This window comes from Marmota flaviventris, chromosome 10, assembly GCF_047511675.1.
Source record: "Marmota flaviventris isolate mMarFla1 chromosome 10, mMarFla1.hap1, whole genome shotgun sequence".
NCBI lineage: Eukaryota > Metazoa > Chordata > Mammalia > Rodentia > Sciuridae > Marmota > Marmota flaviventris.
Window position 1 is genome coordinate 33,168,998 of NC_092507.1, and position 24,102 is coordinate 33,193,099.

General features: G+C 50.0%; 1 protein-coding gene across 3 annotated transcripts; it reads left to right on the forward strand.

Moving 5' to 3' along the window:
- The first annotated feature begins 4,018 nt into the window (after positions 1 to 4,018).
- Tie1 (tyrosine kinase with immunoglobulin like and EGF like domains 1) lies at positions 4,019 to 23,879 on the forward strand. 3 transcript variants are annotated; one of them, XM_027937407.3, is made up of 23 exons: positions 4,019 to 4,292; positions 7,338 to 7,655; positions 7,730 to 7,840; positions 9,036 to 9,191; positions 9,351 to 9,482; positions 9,623 to 9,763; positions 9,958 to 10,086; positions 10,928 to 11,073; positions 11,324 to 11,468; positions 13,952 to 14,110; positions 14,278 to 14,415; positions 14,610 to 14,906; positions 15,387 to 15,677; positions 15,979 to 16,169; positions 18,796 to 19,006; positions 19,164 to 19,274; positions 19,462 to 19,652; positions 20,522 to 20,635; positions 20,751 to 20,821; positions 21,895 to 21,935; positions 22,016 to 22,112; positions 22,195 to 22,294; positions 23,440 to 23,879. In XM_027937407.3, the coding sequence occupies exons 1-23, from the start codon at positions 4,235 to 4,237 to the stop codon at positions 23,509 to 23,511; spliced, it is 3,420 nt and encodes a 1,139-aa protein (XP_027793208.1). In that variant the 5' UTR covers positions 4,019 to 4,234; the 3' UTR covers positions 23,512 to 23,879. The 3 variants fall into 3 exon arrangements, with proteins under 3 accessions (XP_027793208.1, XP_027793210.1, XP_071473861.1); XM_027937409.3 differs by having other exon boundaries at positions 4,020 to 4,292; positions 14,865 to 14,906; XM_071617760.1 differs by lacking the exon at positions 14,278 to 14,415 and having other exon boundaries at positions 4,020 to 4,292; positions 14,865 to 14,906.
- The last annotated feature ends 223 nt before the right edge of the window (positions 23,880 to 24,102 follow it).

Genomic DNA, 24,102 nt, shown 5'->3' on the forward strand with positions numbered 1-24,102 from the left:
TAATAGAACATAACAAACACACAGTTATTATTATTTTTTTTACCAAATATTTATTGAGAGACAATTGTTGCCAGTGATGTCAATCATTTGCAGTTGTGGTCCATGGAGTTCTCAATTCAAAAGGAAACATTGGATAGACCTTACAAGGAAGTTGAAGGTTATTTATGAACATAAAGGAGAGGTACAGGAAGCCATGAAACAGTGTAAACCTCACTGAAGATATAACACATGGTGCAGCTGGGCATTGTGTGGAGGTGGGCAGATGGGAGTGGTGTAATGGAGAGGTCCCTGGGGGAGGTAGAGTTTCCCTTCAAAATGGAAAGCAGAAGCACAGCTTATGTGATTCTAACATTTTTTTTCTTAGACTGGATGTGTTAGTCAACTTTCTGTTGCTATGACAAAATACCTGAGATAATCACTTATAAGGAGGGAAGATTTATTTTGGCTCACACTTTCAGAGGTTTTAGTCCATGGTCACTTGGCTCCATTATTCTGGGCTTATAATGAGGCAGAACCTCATGACAGAGAGCATGGGTGGAGCAAAACTGCTCACCTCATGGCAGCCAGAAAGCAAAAGTGGGGGGATTGGGGTCCCTTTGTATACTTTAAGGACATACCCCCAATCTACTTCCTCCAACTAGGTCCCACCTCCTAAAGTCTCACCGCCTCCCAAGAGCACCATCAGCCAAGGACAAAGGCTTCAGCACATTATTATCACATTCAGAAATAAAAATAGTACAGAGTTGTGCCTCCTTATGGCCACATCAGATCCTTTTGGTACTTCCCTATGCCTCTGAAGCTGTTATTCTGGAACTTATACCCCAAAAAGAAACACCACTCCTAAGGAAGCTCAATATGGGTCAGACATTATCATGAGATTTGCTAAATCATAAACTCAGGGATGAAGCTGTGGCTCAGTGGTAGAGTGCTTGCCCGTCATGTGCAAGGTCCTGGGTTCAATCCCCAGCATCAAAACAAACAAAACAGCTGGGCATAATGGTACATACCTATAATCCCAAGTCTTGGCAGGCTGAGGAGTATCATCAGGCTCGAGGTCAGCCAGGGCATCTTAGTGAGAACCTGTCTCATAAAAGAGCTGAGGATGTACCTCAGTGGTAGAATAACCCTGGGTTCAATCCCCAATACTAGAAAGGGAGGGAGGGAGGGAGGGAAGCAAGCATACAGTAAAACAAGGTCTTTGCCAAAAAAAAAAAAAAAAGTAAGTTGGTCTCTGTTCTTTGGACAAGTGCCTTGAAACTTCAAGTCTTCAAGTTTCTGCCATGAAATAACCTCTTCTTTTTGGGCCATATTCCAATGCATGGCACCTATCCTTCACAGGGTCTGGCACATGGAGAATGGATCAATAAACACATGCACATGTGAGTGGATTTCTGTGAAGCTGTATCCCTGTCTTCACCTTGTTTTCATTAACCTGGTCCTACAGAAGGACTACTCCAAATGCAGCAGCCCCAAATCTACAGGATGCTTATGAAAAATATACCACAGTTTTTACAATGACTCAGAATGATTGCTGCCATCAAGCAAACACAGACCTACTTAGCTCCACAGCCCACTGGGGGGCATGAGCACCTGAAAGGGCTTGGATGGGTCCAAAAACACAAGTCCTCTTTTCAGTTGATAAAGGTAAATGATAACTAATTTGATTAGCTTTTCTTTTTAGGTTCAACTACAACTACTTAGCTAATTCTAAATGAAAGCCATTAAAATTTAGCATTTGGAAACTAAAACTGGCATATAGAGCTTACTAAAAGCTCAACTTCAGTGTTCACCAGGAAGATTGGCTACCCTGGACCCCTGTCAACCTGGAAAAGCCCCGCATGCTGTCCACATACCCACAGCTGGAATTCCCATTACTTTCAAGACAGTGGCTTTGTTCACAGTGAATTATCAGCCTTATGAGGAGTTGATCATGCTGCTAGTCTTTTTTGGTTGTTATTTTTTTTAACAAATTACCTTTACTTTAGCTCTAACATTATCAATTTGGTTTGTTTGGGCTGTGGGTTAACCTTCCAATGTATAGAACAGGATTAAAAAGTATTTTTGGCCTATAATTTTCCAGTGACTGAGACTTCAAGATCTGCATGGTAGCTTAAATATTCCTACTGTAACTGCAGATGTATACGCAACCCACTCTACATTTGTTTGTGCTGTGATATTTCATTTGGCATATGCTGTGTATAAACTAATGCTATTTAAATTACTTGCAATATAAACTCAATACATGTAAAAATAGCTTTACACTTATAGGACATTGTTTTATAATACAAATTCTTGTATGCAAACTCTGCAACATTTGCCTTTCATTTATCTACAGATCATTAACTGAGTTTTGTTTCCTAGTTGAAAGCGGTGAAGACAGATGGGCCCAGAGTTTTTGCATGTGCCAGTCACAGTATCTCAAACTTCCCCATTCAGGAAAAAAAAAAAAAAAAAAAAAAAAAAAAAAAACCTTTGCCAATATCTGTAACATTTTCTAAAACAAATTCTGCCCCAGTGCTCGTACTACAACTGCAAAATGACATCAACTCCACCAGGTTTTCCCAGAACCAGTGAAAGTTCCACACAAGTGTACTCTGCCCACAGTCCTGCCACACAAATGCCCCAGCATTTTCCAGCTCCTTTCTCATCCCAAATCCAAAGATCTTGGCACCAAAATGAGCTGAAGTCTAAGGCATCAAACACTCTTTGACTCCCACTCCCACCCAGTGCCCCTGCAGAAAAAGCTCATCTCGGCCTCAGACCTGGGAAGGGGAGTACCTGTGAGGTGGGCAGATTTTTCTCTGGTCCTTTTTTATGATACTCCAGGAGTCAAAATCCTTCCTGAGATTTTCAGAAGAGGGATGTAACCCAACTGAACCACCTGGAGGGACCCAGTTTCCATCGGAAAGAGAATTTGAGTATGGGGGATCCAGAGTAGAATCAAGTCTTTATTCAGAACAAAGAATGGAAAGATGTCCCCACCCCAGAGGGAGTTTGGGTTTCCAAGTCATTTAAGTTAGCACCAGGTCTCAGCCCACCCCAATTATTTCCATCCAAGGCAGGCAGTGGGGGTCACAGCTTTAACCAGTGAGCCCTGGCCACCTGATGGCTCCTCTTGCTGTTCCCTGGAAGGACCTTCCCATGGGCATTCTGTACCTGCAGGTCATGTTCTGTCTGGGAACTGCCGGTGGTGGCTAGAGGTGAGCATGGGTGCCAGTGTGCTGAGAGTACAGCAGATCCAAGATCCACAAGGCTCTGAAGCCGTGGCCAAGGGTCTGAGACTGCTCCCAGGTCTGCTCCAAGCCTTCCAGAGTAGGTGCATCTCCCTGGCTCATAGGGATAGACATGGGTTTGCTGCAAAATGAATGACAGCAGGCGGACAATGAGCTGAGGCTTCATTCTGTCAGCAGCTTCAGCTGAGAGCACCTATGTCACAATCCGCGCTGTCCATGGGCTCCCCTGGGTCTGTTTAACATGTGCACTTGTGGAGTAATCAGCATCAAGTAACCAAGCACCAAGTCAGAAGTTCCAATCCCCGCCTTGCCCCAACCTCAGCATGCCTTCAAGCACTGAAGGCCTCAGCTTTCCCATCTGTAAAACAAGAGAAGTCCACAAGATAGATTCAAAGACTTTTTGTGGCCCTGAACCCATATTCTTTTGAGTGTGTTCATTCTCAGGTCCCAAAAATCCTTGTGCTACATGAGAACTCCTCTCTAGGAGCCCATGTAACTGTCTGCATCTTGGAGCACATGTGTGAGGCATCATGTGGGCCACACTTGTGTGTGTGTGCTGGGAGGAGGGGAGACCCCAGAACAATGCCATCTCTCCAAAGCTCCTCAATAGGCGGAAGCCACTGACTTCCTCTGTTTCCTGCCTCCTGTATGCCAGCAAGACTGTGGACTGAAGGCAGAGAAGGGATAGAAAATTAGCCCAAACATTCCCAGGTCTCTCTCTACCATAACCCTCCCCGACCTCCAACTAAATAGCCCCCCTTCCAGGGCCTTCCAGGCCACACCCATCCCCAGCTTTGTGGTGGCCAGACTGGGTGATCTAGAGACTGAGAAGCAGGATAAGTCCTCCCATCCTCTCCCCTACCACCCCTCCCACCAGAGCCACCTCATTTCCTCTTCCTCCTCAACACTGGGGCCTACTGACCGGCACAGGCGGAGTACTCAGACCCACAACTGACCCCAGGCTCAGCTTGTCCTGGCTGGCCTGGGTCAGCCTCTGGAGTATGGTCTGGCTGGAGCCCCCTTTCCTGCTCCCTGTTCTTTTCCTGGCTTCTCATGTTGGTAAGTCTTCCACGAGTCCCCCATCCCATTACTAGGCCCCAAGGTCCTGATTTTCCCCCAAAGAAATCCTATCATGTCATAGTAACAGACAGGAGAATAATGGCTGCCATGGGCTGGGGAAGGGGAATGGGAATTATTGTTTAATGGGTATAGAGTTTATGATTTACAAAATGAAAAGAGTTGTGGAAATGGTTAGTGGTAAAGTTTGTACAACATTACAAATGTATTTAATAACACTCAAGTGTATGCTCCCAAATGGTTAAGATGGTAAATTCTAGGTATTTTGCCACATTAAAAAAAATTGGGGGAAAAATAGAAACTCTATCATCACTGTCATGATTTTGACCCGCCAGAAAGCAAAGATCAGGGTCAGGAAAACTTAGGCAGATACTAGAAATCACTGCATGCTGGGGCTGGGGAGGGAAGGAGAACATCCATTGACTGTTGGATCTCAGGATCTGTGGGAGCAACAGGGCCTATAGACTCACTGATGTTTTCAGTGGATGCTTATAGAGTCAGTATACTGGGCTCATTCCGGTAATCACTGGACAAATGTTTCCTGAACACTAACAATATTCCATCAGTTGCGAGGCTGGCAACCTCCAGACCTATACAATGAGGCTCAACAATGCTGACCTCCTATGGCTGTTATGGGGTTTAAATGAGATGATGTACATAGCCTGCTTGGCACAAAGCCTGGCACTTGGTAAGGATTTCTAAATAAGCTTAGTCCTTCAGTCTCCTGGTAGGAGGATTAGAACACAGAAGCTGCCTTTGAGTGGCTCGTGGTATAGTGGGGAATACAGCACATGGGATGAGCTAATCAGAGATAGGCATGAGGAGCTCTAGGGGAGCACTGAGGAGGAGTCAGAGTAATAGACAAGAACAGAGTCAGGAAATATTTCACTAAGAAAGTTGGCAGTCAGAAGAATCAATGCAAGTCTCAGAAGCATGGAATAGCACAGGAGAAAAGGGTCCTATAGGGAAAGCAGACAGAGAGGCAGAGTGTGTATAGCAAGGGGCTTAGGAGCGTGCACACTGTCCTACATCAAATGGGGAGCCATGGAAGTTACAAGCAAGAGTGTTACAAGGGGCTAGTGGTGATATCTCAGTGGTAGAACACTTGCTTAGCATTCATGAGGCTCTAGTTTTGATCTCCAGCATGGAGGGGGGAATATCTCACAGAGAGAGAAAGAGAAAGAGGAGGCGGGGAGGTAGATGTGGTTTCTTGGAATGTTCCATGTCACTAGGGATAAGGGTTGAACAAAGGTTTTTGGGAGACTGGGATAAAGTCAGGAAGCTTTTAGGAAGCAATTTGCAGAATTTTGTGATTGGTTGGGGTAGTTGGCACAAAGCTTAATGGTGTGGATTTTAAAATCAAACAACCTAGCTCTTCTCATTACTAATTGTGTGACCTTGGGCAAGTTACTTAACTTCTCAGAGTCTTTTCCCTGCCTATAAAACATGGGTAATAACATCCACCTCCCAGGACAGTCAGGATGATAAAATGAGAGAACATCAATAGAGTGGCTGGTATAGTGTCCTGAATATAATTGACATTCAATAAACATTAATTGTTATGGCAGTGGGAGGATGAGATGACTCCATAGTTACTGCCTCAGCTGGCAGGTGCTGTCTGCTGAGTCAGGGAGCAGAAGAGAGGAGCAGGTTTGGGAAGGCTGATGGAAATGAAGCGCTGAGCTGAAAGGCCATCCCAGAGTTATTGACTCAGAGGTGATAGTTAAAGGGAGCTTGCTCAAAGAAGCCTCTATAAAAATTATTATTGCCTCCTTTGTAAGTGGAAAGAATATCAACTTCACTGGAGGCTTCCAGGATAAATAGGAAAAGGGTGCTTGATACCTGGTGCATGGTCAGTAAATGCCAGTTTTGTTTACTCATATCAAGCTTTCAAAGAACATTAAATGATAAGCTAAGTGGCATTTAAGTTAATTTAATTAATTAATTAAATTAATTAATCATGGAACTGAGGCAGGCAAGCGGGCTCTCCTGGATCTGGTCTGGACTCTGGCTCTATCTGGTCTCTGCCCACATGTGACCACATGTTTTATGCTCTTGTCACACCAAACTTGGGCAGCCTCATTCCCCACACCATAACATTTTTCCTTCCATGTCTTTCCATAGCTCTTCCCCCTATCTAGAATGCCCATTTCCCACCCTGACCTGTCTCCCTCCCCATTCTCCTCACCCGTTGTGATCTGCTTGAGCTTTGAAAGTCCTCAAGTTGTATCTCCCAGGAAACACCTCCCCACCCTCCTGCCACCCCCAGGTTGGGTTAGGTGCCCCTCTCTCTGCTCCCTCTCACAGAACCCTGCATCTGACAGCTATGTCCATGTCTGCCTCTCCAACCAGACAGTAAACTATTTGGAAAGCAAACACCAAGACCCACCTGTGTCTGCATCCATCTGGGCCCCAGGCCTGTGCTGGACCTTCCCTCTGTCTCTAAGCCAGGCAGAACTGGCTTCATTTCTGCTACACACCCAAATTAAATCCCAACACATCAAATATTTCATGATTTCTGTGGTAACAAGGAGGGGGGCCCTAAAAGATGCTTTTGGTCTGGATGGGGGCAGAGAGAAGTGACTTGAGGCAACCTTGATGAACCAGTTTTGGAGAGGAGCTGGGAAAGGGGCCTGACGGAGAATAAAGTGAGGAGATGAGACAGGGAGCAGAGATCATTACTTCTGACAGCTGGGCTGTAATGGAAAGCCATGTGGCAGGAGAAGGCGGGGAATGTCCAGCCAGAGAAGGGTTTGTGTTTTTGTTTTTGTTCTTTTAGGATGAAGAGACTTGAGGGCAAAGGACCAGTGCACATGGAAGGGGAAAGGAGGGGGATGGAAGTACCTGATAAAATGAAGTGCCTGTAGGCTCTGAGGGTCCCAACAGGGAAGGAAAGAGGGTGGGAAGAGGGGACCCTCTTCAGAGGGTGCGGTAGAACAGTAAGATAAGAGGACTGGGATAGGGGGTTCTGGGGTACAAGGAAGGGTTCACTGGGGCTATGATGGAGTCACTGCTGTCCTGGCCCAGGTGCGGCTGTGGACCTGACGCTGCTGGCCAACCTGCGCCTCACGGACCCTCAGCGTTTCTTCCTGACCTGCGTGTCCGGGGAGGCTGGGGCGGGGAGGGGCTCGGATGCCTGGGACCCGCCCCTGCTGTTGGAGAAGGACGACCGCATCGTGCGCACCCTTCCACCCGGACAGCCTCTGCACCTGGCGCGCAATGGCTCACACCAGGTCACGCTGCGAGGCTTCTCCAAGCCCTCAGACCTTGTGGGTGTCTTCTCCTGCGTGGGTGGTGCTGGGTCGCGGCGCACTCGGGTCATCTATGTGCACAACAGCCCAGGGGGTGAGTTCTGGCCTTGAGGGGTGGGGGTGGGCACTGTCCTGGATCACTGACCCCACCCTCCCTCCACTCCACAGCCCATCTGTTCCCAGACAAGGTCACACATACAGTGAACAAGGGTGACACTGTGGTGCTTTCTGCACGTGTGCACAAGGAGAAGCAGACTGATGTGATCTGGAAGAGCAATGGTGAGAGGGGCATTTGGTTGGGCAGATGGACCCACAATTCTGACGCCCCAGCACCTCCATCCTCAGAATTCTCAGTTTGGGCCCCATTACCCTGATACACCTGTTGTCCCTGTAGCCACCCTTCAGGGCCACTCCTTGACCTGAACACACTTGAATTCATCTCCATTCTAGCTCTGGGCCCCCTCTTACTATACTCAGAGGACCAGGAGCCAGTGGGCCAGCTACCCTTTAAGCACTATGTTAAGTATTCATCCTTAACTGGGAACTGGCAGGTGTGTCACCTGGAAAGAGCAGCTGTTCCCAACTGGAAGAAGAGAACTGGGAACAATGTGTCCAACACAGGACCAAGAAAGTCCAGCCTTTATCAAAGTCCTGTCCAGCCCAAATGTCCACAAGAGCCATCCGGGCACACCTGTGAATCTCAGCCCCAGGTCTGCCCTCCATCCTGATCCTTTCTGTCTTTTGGCTACCCCATAGGAGAACACTGTTTTCCTGTATGACTCCAAAGATTCCTGCCTCAGCCCTCAGATACACAATCCTTTGAATGACTCTTGCATCTCTGGGATCCTTCCTGGGCCCAGGGGTCTGTACCCTGAGCTCCAGGTCATCTGAACTGACAGGAGATGCAGGAAGAGGCAGGGAGATTTATAGACATAGAGTATAGAGTCTCTATGCTGTTATAAGCAGAGGCAAGAGTGAGACCCAAAGTAGATGGAAAGTGTACCCAAAAGAAGTGGGAAGAAGCAGGAGCCAGACAAAGACGAAGGGAGAGCATTCCAGGAGGCTGGACTGACAAGAGCAAAGGCTGGACCCTCTGAAATACCAGATGTTTCCAGAAGGGAAACAAACAATTCAGGAATGTTTGGAGTCCGGCAGGGCAGGGCAGGGAGTGGGGAGGTTTAGAGCTAGAGGGCTCAGCAGGAGCCAAACTGGTGAAAACAAACTGGTGAAGAATTTGTTGTAGAAGAATCTCACTGGCTGCTAAATGAAGTGGAGGATGGTGGGAAGAGCCAGGCTGGAGGCAGAGATCCTGCATAGGAAACTTCACAGATGAGGAGGAGATGGACTGAACCGGACTTAGTGATTTACTGGGTGGTTGGTGCTAGGGCACAGTGATGTGACCTGAGCAAAGGGAGATGACACTAGCCCATATATGACGGTGTTGAGACCCCTGATCCCTTCATGCCGCCTCCAGGATCCTACTTCAATATCTTGGACCGGCAGGAGGCCCGGGATGGACGGTTCTCGGTGCAGCTTTCAAATGTGCAGCCACCATCAAGCGGCATCTACAGTGCTACCTACCTTGAAGCCAGCCCCCTGGGCAGTGCCTTCTTTCGGCTCATTGTGCGGGGTCAGGAGCAAAGGGCAGGGGTTATGGGTGTTGTGGGAGCCTGAAAGCTCTATACTTCCCGTAGGTCTTAGAGATTCCCAAAGTCCCTGAAGCTACCCCAGTCCTCAGTGGCCATGGGTAGGTGAGTGAAGGTTAGTTACTGAAGACACTTTCCTCCAGGCTGTGAGGCTGGCCGCTGGGGGCCAGGCTGTGCGAAGGAATGCCCAGGCTGCCTACATGGAGGTGTCTGCCACGACCATGATGGTGAATGTGTTTGTCCCCCTGGATTCACTGGTACCCGCTGTGAGCAGGGTAAGGAGGAGGGCCGCTAAGACCCAGACAAGAGAGGATACCTGACTGGAGTAAGACTCAGAACCTGGAGGGTGAGGTACTGATTCAGTCCTGGACTCTGCACCCAGCAGAGACCCATATGCCACATATCTTCTTTCTAGCCTGCAGAGAGGGCCGTTTTGGACAGAGCTGCCAGGAGCAGTGCCCGAGCACATCAGGCTGCCGGGGTCTCACTTTCTGCCTCCCAGACCCCTATGGCTGTTCTTGTGGATCTGGATGGAAAGGAAGCCAGTGCCAGGAAGGTATGAACTAACCTACCCTCCACAGCCACAGGCTTGGCCTGGACCCTTCACTCTGACCCTGACTTACACACCAAGCCCTCTACAGTCCCCTGACCTGTGCCCCCTCTACATTCAGCCTGTTGTACAACACATGCCCCATCTGTGCCCTCATGGCCCCCAACCAAGCCTCCTAACTATACTTGCTTTGTTCCCAGCCTGTGCCCCTGGTCATTTTGGGGCTGACTGCCGCCTCCAGTGCCAGTGTCAGAATGGTGGCACATGTGACCGGTTCAGTGGCTGTGTCTGCCCCTCTGGGTGGCATGGAGTCCACTGTGAGAAGTCAGGTATGAGCATTAGAGACTCGTCAAGACAAGTCAGCCCCCACTGAACATGTCTGCACAGAGGAGCCTTGCCCTTCCTTTCTCTGCTAACAGCCCAAGGGACCGCATAATCTGGCAGGAGTTCTCACCATTCAGCCGCCCATAACTTGAAAGGTGACAGCCCAGAGGGCACTGGAGCCCACAGGAGGCTCCTGGCCAGGATGAGAGAGAGAGAAAGTTCGGGAAGGCTTCTGGGAAGAGGTGAGATCTGAGATTAGATAGGGAGGACAGAGGAGAGATGACAGGGAAGGAGTGTGGAGAAAGCCTGAGGGTTGGGACTCAGGCTTGGATATCAGGACAATGAGGTAAGGGGCAGGGAGAATGTCCAAAGGGGTCAAATCATGGGGCCTCTGAATACCAGGTCAAAGGTTTGCACTTGGTATGATAGGGGTAAGGGAGACTTGTTGAAGGGGCCTGAGGCAGTCGGACTCTTTTCAGAAAGGACCTCTCACTGCTGGGTAGAGTGCCGAAGCTGGAAACTCCAAGGAGTCTGTGGTTGGGGACCAGAAACCAATGAGGCCCAAACAGTGTGCTGGCTGTGAGGATAGCGAGGGGCCTGCCATGGATAATGGAGGAATGAGGAAGAGTGCTGTAGAGAGGGGGAAGAGGAGGTAGACCCTGTGGCTAATCAGATATGGGGCACGAGGACACTGGAGGGATCATATAGGACTTTGCTGGCTTTCAAATTTGAATGAGATGGTGGTGCCTCTACTGAGATGCAGAGCAAGGGACAAGGGGCACTTTCGTGGTTATGGTCACGTGCTTGCCCCATGGGAGTCCCAGCACTAGTCTTCTCTCTCCCCAGACCAGATCCCCCAGATCCTCAATGTGGCCTCAGAACTGGAGTTCAACTTAGAGACGATGCCCCGGATCAACTGCGCAGCCTCAGGGAACCCCTTCCCAGTAAGGGGCAGCATGGAGCTTCGTAAACCAGATGGCACTGTACTCCTGGTCAGTCCCAGTGATCCTAACCCTTTGTCCCCTGTCCTTCCACTTTCCTAGTTGATTCCTCAGAACCCCATCCCCTCAGAACTTTCTGCAAACTCTACCCCCTAGCCTGGGCATGGCTCTAATAGGGTGAGGCTGATTGGTGAGGGGTTGCTACTGGGCCCCTCTCCCATCAATAGTCCAAACATATTTGCATATATGCCTCATAGGTGCACAATCTCTGTGGTCTGTCCCCTCTCTTTGTCTATCTTAGTCCACCAAAGCCATTGTGGAGCCAGATAGGACCACAGCTGAGTTCGAGGTACCCCACTTGGCCCTTGGGGACAGTGGGTTCTGGGAGTGTCGTGTGTACACATCTGGAGGTCAAGACAGCCGGCGCTTTAAGGTCAATGTCAAAGGTCAGTAATGTCTTAGGGCCATGGAGGATGGACAGTGGGCAGATATCTACCTAATGCTCAGACTGGGGATCCCAGCAGAAAGGGCAAGGGCATCCAATCTGTCAGGCCAGCATCAGGCAAAGAGGGTTTGTGGTCAGCCAAAGGTCTGGGCTGGGCAGTGTCAAGGCTGGAGCACAGCTTGGTCCCATCTGGAAAGGATATTCCACACCCCAGAAATGGGGGATGCCCTCCAATCTCTCCCTACCTCCTGCTTAGCCATGCCTCCCCACCCCCACCACCACACACACTGTGCCTTTGACTCTGCCTCTAGGACACTGCTCCCTGTGTCTGAGTCTCCCTGCATAGGCACTCAGTGCTGGGACTGGGGAGCACAGGATCTATGGAACTCAAGGGTGATCTGCTTGGCTCCCCAGAGGGGATAACTGCATAGAAGTCTGCCAGGTGAACAAGGGGCTAACTCCCAGCATCTAGGAGTGCTCAGAGAAGAGGCCCCCTCCCCAAATTAGGTATTCCTGTACCTTCTCAGTACCATAGCATGGGCAGGTCACACCCCTGGGCCCTGCCACCCCCAGACCCCACCACTTTCCCTCTGACCTCCTCCTCTACATGAGCTCTCTCTCACCTTCTTCTTTTTCACTGTCACACTCTGCTTCCAGGTTCCTCACCATGTCCTCTCACCACCCCCTCCTCCACAAGGCTCCACCTTCAGCCTTTCTCTTCTCAGTCTTCCCAAGGCTTCAGACCCAGAACCCTGGGTCTAAATCCTTCTATATAAGTCCCAAGTTCTGCTGGTTACAGTGGCTCACATTTGTAATCAAAGCTACTAGAGAAGTTGAGGCAAGAGGATCATAAGTTCAAGGCCAGCCTGGGCAACTTAGTGAGACACTGAATCAAAATAATAATAATAATAATAATAATAATAATAATAATAAAAGGGGCTAGGGATATAGCTCAGTGGTAGAGTGCTCATAGGTTCAATCCCCAGTACTAAATAAAATAAATAATTTAAAAAATTTCTAGTCCCATTACCTTAAGCAAGTAACTTAACCTCTCTTAGTTTGTCTGCGTGTGAAATGAGGACATTAGCACACACCAGATAGGGTTGTTACAAAGATTAAACTAGGGGCTGGGGTTGTAGCTCAGTGGTTGAGCGCTTGCCTCGCATGCATGAGGCACTGGGTTCGATCCTCAGCACCACATAAGAATGAATAAATAAAATAAAGATTTTTTTTAAAAAAGATTAAACTAGATGATGCTTTAAGCAGTTCATACAGAGTATGTGTTCAGTATATGTTGACAATTGATATTTTTAAAATGACATCTAGTCCCCAAAGTGTCAACCCTTGTCTGGTAATGCCCTCATGTGATCTGTAGTCAGATCCTTCTGGCCCCAGACTTATGGGTAGGACCTCCATGAAGTGAGGCATCTTCTGTGAGGTCTGGTTCTGAAATTGGTGTGAAAGTTAACTGGTGTATGATTCAAGGGCCTGTTTTATATCCAGCCTGCGTGTCTGATCCTCTGTATAAGCTGCAGACACCAGCAGGGGCTCAGTATCCAAGCTGGACCTCGTCTCCTCACAAACCTGCATCTCCTGCTGATGTGCTCATTGCTATCGGATGCTCCTTCAGCTCATAACCCTGCATCTTCCCTGAGCAGTCTTCCTTCCTTTCCTTCCCTCCCACCTCTTTCCCTCCCTCTCTTCCAAGTCACATCTAGTAAATATTTGGAAGAAGCAAGGGAACCTCTTAAGGCATATAATGCAATAATCTGGAGAGAAAAGCTGAGGCCAGAATAGGGGCAGTGACCACAGAGTAAGGAATCTGGGCAAGAACATAAAAGCTATTTCAGGGTAGAATCCATTGACTTGAAGTGACCTGGTCAGACACACTTAGTTCAAACCCTCTCCTCCTATCTGTGAGCCTTTAGGCAAGTTATTCAATGTCTGAGCCCCAGTTTCTTCATTCATGACTCAGGGGTAATGAGCTCCATCTGAAAGGTAGTTGTGAGAATTAAAGGTCATGCATATGAAGCATCAAGGGTGGAGCAGGGACTTCATCACTGGCACCTTGCTTTAATTAAGAGAGTGGTGAAAAGAAAGAGAATAGTGAACAATGAGGGGAGAGGCAGAGAAGAGACGACACCCAGGCTGTCTCCCTGCCTTGTGTTCCAGCCCCTTTTGTCTACATTACACTTCACGGACAAGGTGCTCTTCCCCAGCCCAGCTGACCATGTCATTCCCTTGCTTCACATCTTTTGAGATACCAATGTCCTTGTCATTGAATCCTTGTATCTTAAGCCACCCAAGGACCAGAACTGTGTCCTCTTGGGCCCTGGCCACTCTGATCTTCTATTGAACTTGGTCTACTTGCACCCAGTCCAGAGGGACCCCAGATCCAAATAAAGATGCAAAGCACAGTGTTCCCCTTTTTCTGAGGACAGGATAGGCCCTATGGGCAGTGCCTTACCCCTAGTCTCCTGGCAGTGCCCCCAGTGCCCCTGACTGCACCTCGGCTCCTGGCCAAGCAGAGCCGCCAGCTTGTGATCTCCCCATTGGTCTCATATTCTGGGGATGGACCCATCTCCTCTGTCCGCCTGTACTACCGGCCCCAGGACAGCACCATGCGCTGGTCCACCATTGTGGGTGAGTGGGGAGAGAGCTGGGGGAAGGACAGGGGTATTGGGTAATAGTGAGGGGATAAGGTGAGAATGGAAAGGGAAGGAAGACTGTATAATAGGGGGGAATGAAGGGAGCAGGTGGATTCAGGAATGGTTGGCATTAAATGATATGTGTGCCATACCCACCCTCAGTGGACCCCAGTGAGAATGTGACATTAATGAATCTGAAGCCGAAGACAAGATACAGTGTCCGTGTGCAGCTGAGCCGTCCAGGGGAAGGGGGAGAGGGGACCTGGGGACCTACCACCCTCATGACCACAGACTGTCCTGGTGAGAGGCCAAGAGTCATCCCTTCCTGCCCTGCCCCTAGGATTACTGACCTGTCCATTCAGGTTGTCATATTTTATCCATCCAGGGGCCCCTGACTTTCCCATTGGAGGTTCTTACCTGTTCACTAGGGATCATTGTCCCACCCAGCCCTGAAGACCCATTGGACAGTTCTGACCCCTGACCTTTGGCCCCAGAGCCCTTGTTGCAGCCATGGCTGGAGGGCTGGCATGTGGAAGGCCCTGACCGGCTTCGAGTGAGCTGGTCCTTACCCTCGGTGCCTGGGCCGCTGGTGGGTGACGGTTTCCTGCTGCGCCTATGGGACGGGGCACGGGGACAGGAGCGGCGGGAGAATGTCTCATCCCCCCAGGCCCGCACTGCCCTCCTGACTGGACTCACGCCTGGCACCCACTACCAGCTGAATGTGCGGCTCTATCACTGCACCCTCCTAGGTCCTGCATCGCCCCCTGCACATGTGCTGCTGCCTCTCAGTGGTATGCATGGAATGGGTGATGAGTGGGGGATGAAGAGAGTACAGGGCACATGGGGATACGTGAGACACAGAAGAGGACATAGAGATAGCACAGGACACATTTGGGAACCAGGGAGGACGTGGGACAGGGGGAAGGTAGAGGCTACCAGAACATAGATCACCATGAATATGTGGACAGAGGAGTTCATGGTTCGTGTGGAAAATAAGGGTCATTGGAGGACATGAAACTTGGAGAACCACAAGGTATGGGGGACATAGGGAGGACTTGGACTACATGGAAAAAAGAGGGTTGGCAGAAGTTTGTGGGTGAATGTGGCCTTAGGATGGAGAGGAATTCAACTGGGAGAGGGGGCAGGTGGCAGGGTGGCTCCCATTCTGGAGTCCACAGAGCAGGACACACAGCTGTAACTTATGTAACTGACCCATGACCATATGGTCTGGTCCTGTCTGAGCCCTGTCTTCCTGCTCCCCTCTCCCCCAGGGCCTCCAGCCCCCCGACATCTCCATGCCCAGGCCCTCTCAGACTCTGAGATCCAGCTAACGTGGCAGCGGCCAGAAGCTCCATCTGGGCCTATATCCAAGTACATTGTGGAGGTGCAGGTGGCTGGGGGTTCAGGAGACCCACTGTGGATGGACGTGGACAGACCTGAGGAGACAAATACCATCGTCCGTGGCCTCAATGCCAGCACGCGCTACCTCTTTCGCGTGCGGGCCAGCGTTCAAGGTCTTGGTGACTGGAGCAACATGGTAGAAGAGGCCACTCTAGGCAACGGTGAGAGGGAAGAGCCCACAGGACACCTGGGCCCTGGGGCTGGTCTCAGCATGCACTCCATCCATCTCACTAGCTACCTTGGAGTTGGGGCCCTCCCAACAAGTGACACAAGCCCCCACCTTGCCCATTTCATGATCCTAGTATTTGGGTAATCACACTTGTCCTGTGACACCTCTGGCCCCACAGTACCTCCCCATGTCCTATTACTGAGATCTGAAGACTTTCCCTTTGTGGAACCCTATGGTGACCTCTGGGTTCCTTGACTTGGGAGTCCCCATCATCTGTCCTTCATTGTGTCCAGGGCTACAGAGCCAAGGCCCAGTCCAAGAGAGCCGGGCAGCTGAAGAGGGCCTGGATCAGCAGCTGGTCCTGGCTGTAGTGGGCTCCATCTCTGCCACCTGCCTCACCACCCTGGCTGCCCTCTTAGCCCTGGTGTGCATCCGCAGGAGCTGTGTGCGTCGGAGGCGCACCTTCACCTACCAGTCAGGATCGGTCAGTGAACCACACCCCCAGGTGCACAAGCGCTGTCCCCAGTGTGCATGCATCTCTGTCTGCATAAACACAAGTACTTGTACACCATGTGCGTGTACATGTGTTTATGTCACAAGTATAAGACTACATTGAACCACACTTAAGGGTACAAAATATAATCCTTTTCTATTTCTCTAGAACTGAATTCAGCTCATGAGCCCATTTCTACTAGAGGGAAATATTTAGTATTCCTAGTTCAAAAGAATTCAGTTTTGTCCATATTTCACCAGGGCCAATTCCAGGCTTGAATGGGGTCAGTTTGAGATTATCTTGCCCAATCTTTGCCTTCTTCCTGGGGTTGCTCTTGGCACCTGGAGTCCATATTAGCCTTTGTCCTTGCAGGCCCTCCCGACTTGGGAGCCAGCCTCCATCTGCACATCTGTGACTGATGTCTTCAGCACTACTGTGGCTTCTTGCCAACAGGCCACTCAGGCTGTGAGCTCCTCTTCTCAGCCTCCATCCATCCTTTCGAATTCTTGGTTTGCCTGTACCCTGCAGAGGGCAGCATGTTCTGTGGCTCAACGCCTCTAGAATTGAGTCTGGCCTGCAACCTCACCAGCACCCATTGAGAAGAGAAGCAGTCACCTCCACTCTTCCAGGCTTCCCTGCAAACCTGCCTGGATTCTCAGTCCTCCTGTATTCTACATCCCTCTGGCCTCAGAGCTGACATTTAGATGGGATGGGGGAGGGGTGCTGGCTCCTCTTCAGGGACTGGCATCACCTCATTTTGTCACATCTGCCTATCCCACCAGTCATGTTTCTTCTGAGACTCTCCCCACTGTTGTCACTTAGGATTTGAGGGCCCTTGGCCCTCCAGGCCTGAGCACTTGATATCTAGAGCCAAGCTTTAGTATTTAAAACAAAACAAAACAAAACAACAAAAACCACACAAACCCTTTTTATCTCTCAAGGGCTGACTCTTGTAATAGAAAGTCCAGTGTCCAAGTCTAGTGTCTACTATGACTTTAAAAAATTCCATCCAGGGATTCAATTGGTGTCTTTGTCTGGGCTCTCCCTCTGAGGTCAGGGCACACAGCCAGCCATCACTGCCTAGTGAGGGAGGGTGTTGGGCACAGATGCAGAGAGAAGGTTGCACAGAAAGCAGCCTTTAGTGTTCATATTATCATAACGCATATCAAGATGTGTCCCTGCTACCTGTGTCTGCCCACAGATATAATTCGTGTGCTGTGTCCAAGTAGATGTATGCCTCCTCTATGAGTCCTCCCATGTATATAAGTGTTCCTGATGCACGTGTATCCCTGTGCCTGTGTAGCTCCAGGCCCTCGTGTGCCTCTGAACCTCTGCATGGATGCATGCATTCTGGTATAAGCCTGCAACTATTCATGCTTCATGTAAATCCATGTGACCCATGTCCTCAGTCCCCGCCCATCAAGCTAGGCTTCAGCTCACTTAGGAACCCCCATCCCAAGGGTTTTTTTTGTTTGTTTATTTGGTACTAGGGATTGAACCCAGGGGCACTTAACCACTAAACCGCATCCCCAGCCCTTTTAATATTTTATTTAGAGACAGTATCTTGCTGAGTTTCTTAGGACCTTGCTAAATTACTGAGGTTGGCTTTGAACTTGCAATCATCCTGCCACTGGGATTACAGGTATGCACCACCAAACCCAGCCCAAGGTCTATCTTTTTTTTTTAATATTTATTTTTTTTAGTTGTAGTTAGACACAATACTTTTATTTTATTTATTTTTATGTGGTGCTGAGAATCGAACCCAGGACCTCGCACATGCTAGGTGAACACTACTGCTGAGCCACAACCCCAGGCTCCACAAGATCTATCTTAATCCTGTTTCCAGGTCTCATATTGGCAGTTCCCTTGATCCTGTTCAGCTAGCTACTCCTTTTTCCTGCCATCAGTCCTGCCCAGGTGAACCTCCTACTCAATAGAGGGAAGTGAACATTCCTCTTTGTTAGGGTCTTAGTATCTTTGGGTGCTGGCCTGGTTCTAGAGCTATGGCTAGACACCAAGTGGGTGGACAGGAGTCATCTCTCTTCTTCTGCTACTATGGAAAAGAAAACCCCTCCATTGACTCTCAGTATTTCAGGGCTTTGCATGTAGTTGGTGCTCAGTAAATACACCTAAGGCTGGATTCCTCTCCAGAGCACTCTGGCAAAAAAAAAAGCCTAGTTGTGGGATTAGCACAATAACAGGAAGCCCACTGCTTCCCATCACAGCTCATCCCAATTCTTTTCTATTTTAAATGTGAAAATCATCTTTCCATTGACTCACATCATAGCATTTAGAAAATTACCCACAAGCCCTGTTCTGCCTTCCATAGCCCCACACTAACCCTACTAAACCTGCATGCTACAGCCTCTGCATTTCTCTTCTTGGATATCAGTCCACCCAGTGACCCCCCTGTGGCTCTGTCACCTATGATTCTGTCTCAGTATACGTCCTCTGTCTGTAAGTATGTCCCTGGCTGACCACTCGGGGGCCCTCTGTCTGGCTCTTTGTCCGTTTTTCTAACCACTGACCTTCTCTTTGCATGATATTTGCGCCTCCTTCTGCCCCCTCCCCGTGTCTCTTGCGTGGACTGCCAGCTCATTTGTTCCATCCTGTGAAGGGTGAGGAAACCATCCTGCAGTTCAGCTCAGGGACCTTGACACTAACTCGGCGGCCAAAACCACAGCCTGAACCACTGAATTACCCAGTGCTGGAGTGGGAGGACATCACCTTTGAGGACCTCATTGGAGAGGGGAACTTCGGCCAAGTCATCCGGGCCATGATCAAGAAGGATGGGCTCAAGATGAATGCAGCCATCAAGATGCTGAAAGGTCCCTAAGAGTGACCCCTGACCTCAGCCCTGGCCCTCTACCTTGTTTCATAGACCCCAGGTCTCACCTAGACCCCTCCAGCATTGACCCCAGCCCTCACCAGTCCATGCCCTTTCTCTAGTTATTTCTGGCAAGGGTGACACTGGATTCTTTACAGAGTATGCCTCTGAAAATGACCATCGTGACTTTGCTGGAGAACTGGAGGTCCTATGCAAACTGGGGCATCACCCCAACATCATCAACCTCCTGGGGGCCTGTGAGAACCGAGGTGAGGCCCCTGTCCTTCTCCCACCCCCATCATTGGCCACTGCCCCTACCATATCAGTGGCTTGCTGGGAGCTTCAGGTCACCTTCATCACATTTCCTGCATGCTGTAAGCTCTTACCCTGGGGTACCTGCTCCCACTCCAGCTGGGCTGCATCTAAATCACCCCCCTGTATCTCCTCAACTCCCAGGATACTTGTATATCGCCATCGAATATGCCCCCTATGGGAACCTGCTAGATTTTCTGCGGAAGAGTCGGGTGCTAGAGACTGATCCAGCTTTTGCCCGAGAACATGGAACAGCCTCCACCCTCAGCTCCCGGCAGCTGCTGCGTTTTGCCAGTGATGCTGCCAATGGGATGCAGTACCTGAGTGAGAAGCAGGTCTGTGTGAGCACAGTGGGTGACTGAGGGCAGAGGAGGGGCCGCGGGGCCAACCTCAGAAGATAAAATCAGCAGGCTTTAATTGGGTGTGGGAACTGAGGGACAGTGAGAGGGAAGGACATGGCCCAGGGTACCTAACCCAAGTAACGATGAGTAGAAGCTCAGGCGAGTCTGGAGAAGGTGCTGCATTTGTAGTGTGTGAGGGACATTCTGGGGCAAGTGTGGGGTGGGCACTTGTAGAGGCCAGCCCAGCACTCAGGAGAGAGCTGGCACCCCAAGATGGTGACTAGTGGTGAGGGAGTGAGTAGATCTACCAGCAACGGTGAAGGGGGGGCCCTGAGCCAAATCTGAGAATACCCTGCCTGAAAGGGAGGAGGGAGCAGAAAGCCTCTGGAGGGGGACATGGGACTGAGGGAAGGCATTTTACAGGTAGTCAAGTTTGAGAATATTTGAAAACAGAGGGGCAGGGGCCAACACAGGAGGAGGTGGTGATGAAGAGAAGTCTCTGAGGAAGGTGGAGGACCAAGGGGAGACACTGGAACTCAGCGGGGAGGGTTGCTTAGGGTCTTTCACCAATGAGGAGAGAGTGGGAGAAAGAGGATGGGGAGCATGGGAAGAAGGGAAGATGCAATGTGGCCATTGCTGTCTCAGGAAGAGGGATGAGCCAGAACTTGGCCAAGGCCCAGGTCACAGGAAGGAGAGGAGCAGAGCCAGCACTGATTTCTCTCAGCTAGACATCGGCTGACACAAGGTTGAGGCCTATGTGGGTGGGAAGAAGAGGAAGGGGCTCCTGAAAGCCTGAGGGTGCCCCTCCCTGGCCCCGCTAACCCAGTCGCCCTCCTCCCCCTGACTTCTGGCCTTGTCTGCAGTTCATCCACAGGGACTTGGCTGCCCGAAACGTGCTGGTTGGAGAGAACCTTGCCTCCAAAATCGCAGACTTTGGCCTTTCTCGGGGGGAAGAAGTGTATGTGAAGAAGACAATGGTGAGTCTCAGTCAACCCTCCCCTGCAGGGTCTATGCCTGGCTGGGCCTGGTCCCCCAAAGCCTCCAGACAGGCCCTTCCTCCACACCCAACCCCTCAAACCCATTCTCTCCCAGGGGCGTCTCCCTGTGCGCTGGATGGCCATCGAGTCTCTGAACTACAGTGTCTATACCACCAAGAGTGACGTGTGAGTGTGAGGGTGGGAAGGGGCAGGAGGGCTTGATGCCCAAAGATCAGGCAGGCATAACCTAGACACACCTCAGCAACATCTGATAATCCAAGGCCTGACTTGGGTACTGCTGGGTGTGAAACTGGCGTGTCTTGATTGGCAGTGCCCATCACCTGAATGGGAAGGTAGGGGACTAGCTGGAAGGAAGTTTTGTCTTGGAAGGTGTTTTAGGGGTAGGACTTGGGTAAGGGTAGCTGAAAATTTTATTTGTATAACAGATGGGCAATGCCTTGGAGAGACTGGGGAATGCTCTGGATAATCTCTAAGGCAGGCGTTGGGGACATGCTCTCACCTTCCTGTCAGGAAGGCAGGGGCATGGCTAACCATCACACAATCATCACAACTCCTTCTCTGTACTCCTCAACCTCAGATAGCCATCTTGGCACTTCTCACCCTCTCTCCAGGATCGTCCATCTCAGTCTGAACCTGACCTACTCAATGTTTCAGCCCTGACTTCTGAGTTGTTCTGCTTTGGCCCTGAGCCCTTCGGCCTGGCCTGCCTGCTTGCTGACCACTCCTCTATCCACTATATGCTTACTTCCTGCTCTACCATAAGACTCCCTAGATTCCCTCCCCCAGATGGTCTGATACATACCTACATGGAGGTTGTTGCAGTTTGAAATGCAGTTAAGTACAAGGGCTTTGGAGCTAGACTGCCTGTGTTTGAATTCCTGCTTTGCCACTTATTAGCTGTGTGACATTGGGCAAGCTCTCAGTGCCTCAGTGTCCTCCTCTGTAAAATGGGGGATAATAATACGCCCATATCTTAGGGCTGGTGTGAGAGTTAATATATATAATATATATCAGTGCCTGGACTGTAGTCAGTATTCAATAAAAATCTTAGCTATAATTATGTTGAACCAAGGGTTAGAGGTATGAAGGAGCTTCAGTGAAGCAGAGAGAGCAGCGGGCCAAGCCAGACACTTGTAGAGCAGACACATGCAGGTCTGGGAGAGGCCACGCATCGTGAATAGGTAGACTACTGGGTGCCAGGGCCTAGAAGGCAACTAAGTACATCCTTCTCATTTCAGTTGGTCCTTTGGGGTCCTCCTCTGGGAGATAGTGAGCCTTGGTGAGTACCCACCGCTGTTCCCCAGAGCACCGCTTTATGAGGGGGGCCCTGGTCTGAGGGAGCCTCGTCTCCTCCTGCAGGAGGCACACCCTACTGTGGCATGACCTGTGCAGAGCTCTATGAGAAGCTGCCTCAGGGCTACCGCATGGAGCAGCCTCGAAACTGTGACGATGAAGTGTGAGTCACCTCACCCTTGAGCTCTGTGACCCCATCACCCCATCCGGCCCTAACCCCTTTCCTCAAAATGCCCCACCCGCAGGTACGAGCTGATGCGCCAGTGCTGGCGGGACCGTCCACATGAGCGCCCGCCCTTTGCCCAGATCGCTCTGCAGCTGGGCCGCATGCTGGAGGCCAGGAAGGTGAGGAGACTGAGGTGATGGAGCTGGGGCTCCCCAGGCTCACAGGAGTGCTCTCTCCTAGATGCCAGAGAGCACAGCCACTATGTCCCCTGTCCCACCACCCCTGGCCACCCAAACTCCCTCAGCCAGAACTGTCATCATCTCGGGGCCCCAGCATGCAGGCTCCCTTTGTGGCCCTTGCTGGATTAGACACAAGGCCATGCCACACACTTCCAGGATTGCTGTTGTTCAGCCCCAACAGTAAGTCCTCCCTGCAGTCCCTGGTCCCAGACTGCTTGCCTGTCCTTCACTGCGGAGGCCATCAGCCCAGGCTGATGAGACACCTGTCCTCACCTGGCAGAGCCAGAGCAGAATGCATGAATGGTCCACTAACCCAAGCTGGATGGGTGAATGAATGGTACAGGAAAGGCTTAAATAAGAGGAATTAGTGGGTGGATGATATGATAATTACATGCATGCACAATTCAATAATTGACTCTAATAACTATGAATAAATGAATTATCAAATAAATATAATGAAGAAATATATTAAAATAAGTAAACTTTAAAATAGTTATTTATATGAATTTGTGGTTATATAATTATCTTAAGAAGGATTGAATATGAAATAACCATATAAATGGTGACTCAATAATAGCCTTAAGAATAGATGAATAAGCAAATGAATTAATAAATGAATGAGCAATTCATCTAATGAATACATGAAAAAAAGAGCTTCTCTAGGACCCTAAGAAAATCAAGAAAAGACCAGTAAAGTAGAGGAAACAGATCAGGGAAGAAAGAGGAGGAGGGGGAAAGGGGAATAGTGGGCAATAATACTGGCCAAATTATATTGTTATATCATGTGCATGAATTAATATGTAACAATGAATCCTGCCATTATGCATAATTATTATGCATCCATAAAGACAAGGAAAAACAAAACAAAAAGAAGAAAAAGTTCTCCTTTGTGTCTGCCTCCCACCTGAGACCCCCAGCGGTGGTCTTATGCCCTTACTGCTCTGGGCCGGTGAAGATCAACCTTGGCCATGGGGGCCTAATGGAGCCTCGGCACAAATCAGTGTCTGTTTAAATGCCCCAACTACACAGGAGGACAGATGTGCCACCATCTCTGGCCTCCACTAAAGCTCGTTTTGCCCACCCAGGCCTACGTGAACATGTCGCTGTTTGAGAATTTCACTTACGCGGGCATTGACGCCACAGCTGAGGAGGCCTGAGCCGCGACACACCAGAACCTGGCTCTGCTGGCCAGAGCAAACTCTGCTCACCAACCTGCACTTCTGACCCTTCTAGCCTCTCACCTGAGCCTCCCCAAGGAATTTTTTTTTTAACTTAAGAGGGGAAAGAGGGAATCCATGGAGGGGGTGGCCTAGGAGAATGGAGCCCCATCCTTTGCAGCTCTTAATGGCTATCTTTCACATCCTTCCTTTTCTTCAGCTGCTTCACATATGTGCTCCCCATTCTGCTGCTCCCCACTCTCAAGCCCCTACTCCAGCTCCTCTGCCAAGCCAGCATGCATTCCCTATTCAGCTGCTCCCCACCCTCTGCCTTGTACTCAGAATAAATAAATGCTCTGAGAAATGTGTACCTTTTACTGCTTAGTCCATCCCAGGGCAGGGATTGGGAGAGGGAAACTGGACTTCCGGAAAAAGGAGCGCCATCCTACATGTACTGCCTGAGGCCCAAGGCCCTGTAGAGATTGCCTCTCCATGCTGGGAGACATTTTGGAAGACCCATTTGACACCTTTAGTCCCTACCTCTGTCCTAAACACAAATCTATCCTCACCTGGTCTCCTCCCTGCTCTCCA